The sequence below is a fragment of the Dermacentor albipictus genome, chromosome 1, assembly GCF_038994185.2.
Source record: "Dermacentor albipictus isolate Rhodes 1998 colony chromosome 1, USDA_Dalb.pri_finalv2, whole genome shotgun sequence".
NCBI classification, from domain to species: domain Eukaryota; kingdom Metazoa; phylum Arthropoda; class Arachnida; order Ixodida; family Ixodidae; genus Dermacentor; species Dermacentor albipictus.
The window spans coordinates 395,378,423-395,388,647 of NC_091821.1; the positions used below are offsets into that span (position 1 = coordinate 395,378,423).

Here is a 10,225-nt window from a genome sequence, read left to right on the forward strand (position 1 = left end):
TGCCCATTTATAGGGCTGATGAAGGTTGAGTGCTAGCAGTAAACACATCTTGCCTTGTTCAAACATGGTGCTGCTCTTTGCGTTCATGAATGCATTTTGCATTCGTGAGTGATCGCGTTCGATGCGCACCAAATTAAAGCACCGCTTTGACCACTCACTAAGGAGAAAAGGCATCACTACAATGCAGTGGCACAGAATGGACACTGCACAAGCTATTATTTCTTGTTTAACTCTGCACTTTTTCACATTCGACAGAGGATAATAAGCTTGGTCCATTGCTGTTGTTAAAGGGGGGATCTGGGGATAAAGTCGCAATTTTCGCCAGAAGAACACATTTTCCAATTTTGTTTATTCTCGATTCATATACAGTGAAACCTCGTTAAACCGTAGTTGGCCAGAGCTTGGAAAACGTATGTACTAAACGGTAGTACTGCTTAACCGAAATAGCATGAAATTGTCCACTTACCTGTCAAAAACGGAACTCGGAGAGAGTGTGACAAAAGTGGAAAAAACATGCAGTATTTATTCACTTCGCGCGACAGAAGTGTTATTTTTGTTTGATGCCGCAGCGACCTAACAGTTACGACCTCTGCCTCAAACTTACTGAAGCTGTGAGCCAGCTTTTCAGTCATTCCCCTCTTCTTGGCACACTCGCATAGCAGATTCCTTGTTGGCATTGCATTTTCTCCGTGCACAGGCGCGGTAGCATTGCAGATGTCGCGGGGTGCTGTTCTCGTTGCAACGATTGCATTCATGAGGCTGACGTAATGTGCAGCTTCTGCCACTGTGAGGCCTGAATCACCTGTGCTGTCACTTTTCCATGTCGTCCTTCACTGTCGCTAGGCGACTTCGACAACAGAGGCAACGATGGCGAAAAGTCGAACCTCCTAACCGACAACTCTTTGCAGTCGCAACAGCGCTGCCGATCAACTTCTTCGCATTACAAATGCCACACACCGTAGTCAACAGTAAATCCCCTGTTGCGTGCCAGCGCTGACTTCTTCATGTCACGTTCGATAGCACGAACGATGTCTAATTTTTCTTCTATACTGAGCACCTGGCATCTTTTTTTTTTATCTGAGCTTTGGCATGACGCGAGTGCTTGTTTGCACAACACCACAGCACTCTCTGGCATGGCACCGAAATGATGTTGATGTGGCTTCACGCGCAAACACACAGGGCACTTGGAGGCTGTTGTTCTGATACATGGTTCCGATCTCTGAGGCTTGTTGTTTTGCCGGGCGACCCAATGGGGACGACGCACCGCCATGTTTGCGCAACGAAAAGTGGGAACACAACGTGTTAAGCAATACGAACGCAATAAGCTAATACTGTTTACCCTGATATAAAACATATTATGTTCAATGGCCGCTGAGTTGGGGATTTGAGTTTACTACTTTTAAAACGAAACTACTGTTTAAGCGGGTACGGTTTAACGAAGTTTTATTGTATGTATAAAGAAGCTCATTCCCAAGTTTGGTTGCAATTTGCACTGTAGAAAAAAATAAAATGAATTCTCTTCTCGTGAAGGTGGAGCATGCTCACTGTCGATAGTGCCCACAAACACTGTATTCGAGACGTGGCCACAGAGCGTGCCCCAAACCAAGCACAGAGTGATTGCCTGCGTTAGAAAGGCTGCTTTTCGCGTGTTTTGATCATGGGATACCTTCCATAGAGAGTACAGCAGAGTGCAAAGTAAGAACTAAAAAAGAGGCATAATTTTGGCTGCGGCGTCCTTGTATTTAAGTGCAGACAAGGGTGCTGGACTGCTCTGAAGCAGAAAAAAAAAAAGAAAGACACCTTGGAACAATTGCCACAGAGCAGGTTCAAACTGAAGAGGGGGGTCCAACCTAAGGAGCTGGGCACTTTGGTCAATTATTAACGCCATAGCGTTCAGAGCCCTGTGTCGCAGAAGATCCAGTGTCATCATCCATCAGTGGTGTCCCCACGTGTGAAAATTCTCCTATATATTTAGGTATATGTATATGCGAGCTATATTGCAACACCACTCTATCACTAAAGTTGCTCATACCTTGTCTAACGTTCTTGACAAAGTTATTCCTCAGAATTTTGAGAACGACAGCCCACAAACAAATGTCATGAAACAAAACACCGAGAGCGCATGCCTTTTATGTTAATTCGTCTAAGACTGAAATATTAAAAGTGCAAAACAATATAAGAAACCTGAAAATGATGCAATTATTTTAGCGCAGCTGTGCACTACCTCCTGGATCGGCCCACACAACAGATCACATTTGTACCAGAAAGCTCACCTACATGCACAGCATTCGCTGCCAGCGTTTTCCGTTAAACATTGAGGTTACATAAGGTGCAGTTGCCCTGGAAGTGCGAGAAGCAATCAGGAGTCTTTGAATGCTATCGTGTTCCACTGTTAATGGCAAACGTTATGTGTCCTCAAAATTTTTTTTTGTCTTAAAAAACAAATAGCATGTTCTGAAATCGTTGGGCTGATCTTTCTAAATTTGCACATTTTGGCCGAGCAAAACCTCTAGAAAAACTATATTTTCAACCTGCTTCGCCAAAACCTGCTTTCAAAGTTGTCTCACAGATGAAATTTTGTCAGGAACAAGGTGAGGTACTTTTTATATTTCTGAATTTTTATTCACAGAAAAAAGTATTACATATCTAACACATAATGTCAATGAAAAGATTTTAACTTAGCCTCAAAGATGTGTAATGAAAAACATGCGACTGGCCTTATCCTGCACTAAAACCCCCCTAGGAGGTAGCTAACAATAACAACCAGTGCATCTTCATTATTATGAAATGATAGTTTTCCTAAGGTGACATGCCTAATCGGTCCATATTACAGCCATAACTTCTTTTCAATTTAATCTGCATTAATAAAATTTAGAATATGTACTTATAACAAGAAGACACACAGACCTATAAATTTTTATAAATATCCATGCAACGGTTCAAAAGTTCACTTTAAGCCCTGCATACCACCTTTGAAGCTTTCGGAAAACTATCACAGAACTGCCTCATCTACTGTGCCAACACCACTTAAGCACGAGTCTAAGCACAAGTCAGCAATGACAACAGTGATACATGACCTACCACCCTAACATCCCAATTTTGTGACATACAGAAAAGCCTTTTACACGAATCCCATTCCACTTGGCTTGCTTTCTAAATTTGTCACATTAAAAGATGTTGGGGTACTACTTAAGAGTAATACCTATCCTACCAGGTTACACTACTCAAGCATGAGGTGAAGCAGCTGGCACTGACCTGCAGTAAAATTTTATCTGTATCACTGATTCCTCTGCTCATATCCTCATTAAAAAAAAAAAATGTTTCGATATGCTGAAAGTCCATGAGGCAAAACACAACAGTTGCCGCAGGTACTCAATTGTATCGCAAATTTCACAATCTATTTTGGGCGATCACGCTGGGGATCGCACCGTGAGTGCCGCGTAAGTTATCTCAACCAAATCAAGATATTGAACAATGAGAATTCCATGTATTCGCGGGCATCAAAGCACTGCATCTCCAGCGCTTTTCGGAAATGAAATAATACCGCGACTTTGTCCGCAGCATACTATGCACATGCATATTCTAGTGCCTGAAAGAGGCAGCATAGATCACCTTTTAGGTTGGCGTTTTCCTGGAGCACTTTGGCGATGCGCTCTTCCGCCTCTTGATGAGTCAGGTCATCGCTCGCGCTGGACAGCGAGGTGCTGTCACCGTGGGGCAGCGACAGGTGCAGGGTCTCGAGAGGCCCGTTGCCAGCGATAGGCCCAAACGCGAGGCTTTCGTCATTCGCCGGTAGCACTTCGAAATCCGACATGAGGTCGTCGCTGCCATCTGAGCCAGCCGGCATGGTGTTGTGCTCCTGAAGAGAGCTGACGGCCATCATCTCTCTGCGTGCAAGTGACAGGAGGAAACGTCGTTGAACACGCAGAGCGGGCGACTCAAGAAGCTTACATCAGGAGTACGGAGGAAAAGAAGGCGCAGTCAAGAATGCAAGGAAAGTCGTTGACTGCGCCGCGAACGCGGTCGCAGCAATTTGAGCTGGGCGATTTACAAACAATGCATGGCCAGCACACGACGTGACGCCATTGCAAACGGTTGTGAAATACCCCCAATACACCCGGTATCTACTTTCCTATTTACGCCTGACAGCACAGCTTAGACGAGATGCTGCGCGATAACACTGAGCATTGATATTGGCGTTGTGCCTTATTGCGCTACGGGACTGGTAAGCCGAAGAAAGACGCCATTGCGGAGGTGCTAACATTGAGACTTCCGCGTTTGAGCTTTTTAAAGGTTTTAAAATAAGGATACTACAGTCACTCACAATCGTGCAATATATGTGTAGCAGTATTTAAGCAGTTGGCTATCGACTGGTGACAGTCAAATGTCATGTCAAGATCTGGAAAGTTCCCTTCGCATAAAACACTCGACACGCACACAGCGATAAGCGAACGAGGTCAACAACATGACTCACGACATGCACCACAAAAATAGCGCCATCGATTACATATTTCAAAAAGTCGTTAGGTTTCGTAACATCCGAGCGCTTACCGTCTGTGACCTTCTATGTGATGTATATGCAAACAAGCACTAGTAAACACTACAGACGCTCCTGTATCAAGTGCTTACGGCAGCTCACAGCACTAGCACCGGTCCTCTCTGTTGTGACGGCGGACGTGAAAACAAAATGGATGGACGGATGACTGGCGGCTAACGGGCGGCGGCTGGCGCCACCTAGCCTTTTGCTCCCCCCTTTTTTTCTTTATACCCCCTTTACCATAGAGTTTCTCACTACAATACGGAATCTTGAATTTCAGTACACTAAGTGAAATTGGCTTTCTCGAAGGGTATTTGTTCTCTTTGATAGCCTTTCTCTCGCGAGATGGTGATTGGTTTTTGGTAGTGTACTTGAAACTAGTTTTTGGTTGGCGAACGTCGCAATCTCGGAAGCCATCCATACGCAGTATTGTAAGGGCTCTCGTCCGAGACCACCCTCCGAGCGATGTCGATTTAATGGCAGCTTCATGGAAAGATTAGTATCGCACAATGGGCATGACATCTGGGCATGACCTCTCTTGAGCAGCATCAACTAATGCTGAGGCTAGAGACTTCATCGATGTCTGTTTGAACTTTAACCTTTCACAGCTTGCTCTGAACCAACATGTGCCTCGCGTGACTGTGCAAACATCTTAGACCTTATACTAACTAATCATCCAAACAGCTTATCACCTTTAACCTTCCTTCCTGCTATCAGTGACCACAGAGTTCTTAACGCTACCTTGTTTCTTTTCCGCACCACCAAGTGCAACATACAGCAAAATTAACAGCTTGTACGATAAAGGAAACTTCGGAGCAGTGGCGTAGCTAGGTCACGTGGCACCCGGGGCCCTTAGGTCTTCTGTCACACCTCCCTCCCCCCCCCCCCCCCCCCGCTGTGTGTAGCCAGCTGAAAGAGGGGTGTCTTCAGACGTATATGACACCCCCCCCCCCTCCCTCACTGGCCCCTTGCACCCGGGGCCCACGGCCCCCCGGCCCCCCCTATTGCTACGCCACTGCTTCGGAGCCATTATTTACAAACTGACCGCCTTTCTACCAAACTTTCAATCTCGATTTTACAAAGGACCCATTCACAATAATTGAATGCTGTTTAAAAGTAAAATGATTGAATTAGCAGATAAACATATATCTAAAATTACCTTCCAAGCCAATCGTCAGAGCCTATGGTTCATTAACCATGTAAAGCGACTAGAAAATAAGAAAATAAAAATGACTTTTTCGAGCTGCCGAGCAAAGTACGAATGCGCGGGATCGTATCCCGGGCACGGCGGCCGCATTTCGATGGGGGCGAAATGCGAAAACACCCGTGTACAATTTAGGTGCACGTTAAAGAACCCCAGGTGGTCAAAATTTCCGGAGTCCCCCACTACGGCGTGCCTCATAATCAGAAAGTGGTTTTGGCACGTAAAACCCCAAATATTATTAAAGTACGAATGCCAGCACACGGGAAAAGTATTACTCTGCTGAAAAAAAAAGATGTACTTATCTGCTGTTCGCAGTCCCAAGCACACTTTGTTTCACGTCGACTTGCCGAAAACACTCAGAGAAAACCACAAGAAATTCTGGTAAGTAATAAACCTCACTCAAGCTCACGCCATAACTCTTGCTGACGATTCGGGATATATTATGACTGATTCCGACTGCGCCATTTCTTTCAACAATGCCTTCGCCTCAGTTTTTGCTAAATGTACTAGTGTTCCTCTACCATTATTGTCTAGCAACGTATACATGTAATGCCGGCCATCACATTCTGCGTAGATGGTATCTCCAATGTAACTGATAACTTCAAACTCTCGTCCTCCACCGGTGTCGATAAAATTAACTCGGAACTGTTAAAAAATACTAAATATATCTAAGTTTTATTTTTGTGTCTTTTGTTTGCTCAATCACTTTCCGCAGGCTGCATCCCTCATGCTTGGAAAGTGGGAAAGGTCATTCCTATCTGCAAAGTAGGCAACAGGAATAACACATTAAATTATTGCCCCATCTCCTAAACGAGTCTTCCTTGTAAGATAATGAAGCACGCCATTTACTCACTCATCATGGACCATTTGGACGCAAACCATTTCTTTCATCCTGCATAGCATGGATTTCGTAAGGGCCGTACTTGCGAGACCCAACTGGCTCTTTTCGTTCATGAACTTCATGCGAATCTTGACTGTAATCAACAAACTGACGCTATTTTCCTCGACTATGAAAACGCTTTTGACGAAGACTCTCACCGTCATTTATTACATAAACTTTCTTTCTTGAATTTAAAGATGCACGTATTGAAATGGCCTGAAACATTCCTCACTAACCGTGAGCAATTTGTTACTATCAACGACCAGTCTTCTGTCCATCCGGTATTTTCAGGTGTCTCTTAGTGATCTGTCCTTGGTCCACTTCGTTTTTTTTAACATACATCAATGACTTACCCCTTCATGCATAGGCACTGACTCAGGGAGGGGGCGCCCGAGCCCCCTCCGGAGTTTCCCGGGGGGAGGGGGGAGGCTGAGTGCCCCCCCTCCAGACACACACACTTAAAGTGCCATTACCAGAGCTTTGTCACACACATCGTTTGAGGTTTCTTTTGACTTTCCTCAACCTTTTCATTTGAAATTTTACTGGGGCTAACAGCTTACTGCATCATTGTTGGCGCGGATGTGCACGGCTTTTAATTCATACTTTCGCTTTATTTCTGCAAATCCTGACAATATGTAGACACGCGCATTAGAAGCACTAGCGGTGGCTGCCTCATCCGTATTTTCTCACTTCAACATTGTTTTAAATTTCCACTGTAAACACCATATTTAGATCTACATACAGGACGACAAAGTTTATTATGTTTTTGAAAGAGATGGAGGTAGTCAATTAAAAATTATTTCTAAAACTATGGATAGCCTATGCCTAGAGAATGAATACGTTGCTGTATGTTCACCACGCTTCAAATTGCTTTGCGGGAATTTTCGCCCATGAAAAAAAAAAAACCTATAGACTTCAGTGACCCCTTCGGCAGAGTCTTATCAATGGCGTGTGAAATGCACGTGAATGTTATGTGTCTCAGTATCGCTTCTGTTTCCTGTAAGAAATGCTAACGACCCATGAAAAAAGAATTCTAATAATTTGCAACATTTATTAGGGACGGAAACATAGTCACTTGCGTGCAAATGTCATAAATATATACAGGATGTCCCAATTAACTATTGTGCACCAAGATTTTAAAAAAGACCAATGCATTACTCGAAGAAAACCTAGTGCATATTGTTTACAGTACAGTATAGAGTAGCTGCCAGTAACTTTTCCGTTACTGAGATTTAATTAGGTAATTGTAATTACTTATCTAACTCAAGACATTCTATCCTGATTATCAAAGTGTCAATGAGGCATTTGAAGGCACAGCACAGGGACATCTAACTGTGGTATGTTCAGCGACGTACTAAATGCGTACAAATTTGTTTCCGACTGACAAACTCCGCAAAATATGGAGAACACCACGTGACTGCGCTCCCACCCGCATCATAAAGCAGCGCCCTCGAACAGGTTCCTTCTGAGTTAGACAGAGCGAAATAAAGGAAATAAAGAAAAGCATCGTGATCGAGCTAGTGCCTCATCTGCCGCGCCCCGGCCGAAGTTACACGTCGCGTTTGGTGCTATAGTTGGAAACAAGCTGTGATAGCTGTTGTCTAGCGTAGATAAAGTGCACGGATGTGTTTTTTTTTTCTTTTTTTTTCGCCACAACACCTATCACCACAAAAGCGAATTGTCCAAGTCAGCGCAAAGGTAAAGGTGCGTTTTGTTTCGTCCCAATCGCCATGTCCTTCTCTAATGAGCAAAAAGTAGACATTATCCTTGCCTTGGGATCTGCAAATGGCAATAAGAGGAAGGCCGTAAACATATATATCAGTCATGGAAGTGTGGCGGTAGACCAAACGCATCGACTATCATCAGAAATTACGAAAACCTGAGACAAACCGGCAGGTTCAAGAAACAGCGGTGGAGGACTCCATCTTTGAGTCCTATAGCCTACGCACGCATCATAGCATTTATGGCCTCAAGCCCTCATGCTAGCGCGCGGGACGTGGCCGTCCAGGTACCAATTTCCGAGTCATCAGTTTGGAGGATTGTGAATGACGGCTTTTCACTAGTAACATTTTAACCAGCACCAATGCTTGGGAGATAGGGACCTATAATGTCGTCTAGATTTCTCGAATTGGGTCCTCGAAAAAGCCGACGAGTCACCGTACTTCTTGAGCAACATCATGTGCACAGATGAAGCCAATTTTTGCAGAAACGGAAGGGTGAATTTACATAGTGCACACTATAGGAGTGACTCCAATCCGCACTGGGTAAAGCGCTATCGGCGCCAGTACCCAGTGGTCGTTCAATGTGTGGTGCGGAAATTACGCCGGTGCTATAATCGGTCCCATCTTCTTTGATCGCACACTGAACTGGATAGTTCTACGTAGATGAAATCCTCGAAGGAGTGGTGGACGACTTTCTCAGCGAGGTACCGCTGTCACATCTTCCACTTCTGTTCAGCAGGATCGGGCGCCAGCACAAAGCAGCAGCCGAGCACGAGACTAGCCGGATGCGACTTTTCATGCGCAATGGATTGGAAGGGACGGGCCTGTAAATTGGCTGGCCATAGTCACCTGACCTCTCTCTACTCGATTTCTTTCTTAGGGGTTATGTGAAAGATCGTGCGTACATGATCGAGACGGACGTCAGATTTGTTCAAGGCAAGGATAACGGATGTCTGCCGTAGAATTCCGGCGTCGGTCATCAATTAAGAAAGCCACTAAAGATGTGATCTGCAAAAGGAGACCTATTCGAACATGTCCTGTAGGCAGCAGCTGGTGTTTAACGGAGCTTACGAATTCATAGATAATAAGGGCACACTGAAATCTGATTTTTTAAATGTTCTTTCTTTCTTTCTTTTTTTTTTTTCGGGCAGAGAGCGGGATTGCCAATTCAGCTCGTTTAGAAGCTGTATATTTACTTTCTTGAAGGCACCGGTATCGCATTTCCTCTACACGTTGGTCGCTTCCCAGTCTGTTTATTGCACTTATTATTTTTTTTTACACGAACATGTTTTTGCAGCTCGTATACACTTCCATGAAAAATAAAACGGTCGCTTTAATTTGGCTTCGGTCCGAAGGAAGTTTCAGGTGCAAAATATAGCTTCGCGCGCACTCTTTCGACGCGGTGCGAGCAAAGCCGCGATTTGGAACATTCCATATGCCTATTGCATTGCTTTTAGCATTTCGTGCGTGGTCAGAGCGGCGCTTCGGCCGCGTTATCAAGGGACTTTTGTTATCAATGTGATCAGTCGCCCTTGAGAGACGGATATTAAGTGTGACGTAGAAATTAGAGGAAGGAATAGCTGCGAAGCCGCGAAACCTGCTGTTGGTGCTCCTTCCGTGTCATAATCAAGGTGCCACGCTGCCTCTTCGGGCTTGCGACAGGCAATGCAGTTGCTTTCAATCAGCTTATTTGAGGGTGCTGTTTAATGATACGGGTGGGAGCGCACTCACGTGGTATTATTCATACTTCGGGAGGTTTCTTTGCCATTCGGAAAAAAATGATATATGCAATTAGTACGTCGCTCAAAACACCGCCGCTAGAGGTAATTCTGGGTGCCTACAAATGCCTCATCGACACCTTGAAGATTAGGACAGTACTTCTA

General features: G+C 44.7%; 1 protein-coding gene across 2 annotated transcripts in view; it reads right to left on the minus strand.

Annotated features, from left to right (window-relative positions):
• LOC135915030 (optineurin-like) overlaps nucleotides 1-4,724 on the minus strand; it is a 54,390-nt gene extending 49,666 nt beyond the window's left edge. The window contains exons 1-2 of one of the 2 annotated variants that reach the window (XM_065448007.1): nucleotides 4,630-4,724; nucleotides 3,613-3,887 (exon numbers count right to left, since the gene is read on the minus strand). In XM_065448007.1, the coding sequence (XP_065304079.1) occupies nucleotides 3,613-3,883 (271 nt within the window). In that variant the 5' untranslated portion in view covers nucleotides 3,884-3,887; nucleotides 4,630-4,724. Of the gene's footprint in view, nucleotides 1-3,612; nucleotides 3,888-4,551 lie in introns of both variants that reach the window. The other variant, XM_065447998.1, reaches the window with a different exon arrangement.
• Nucleotides 4,725-10,225: the final 5,501 nt, after the last annotated feature.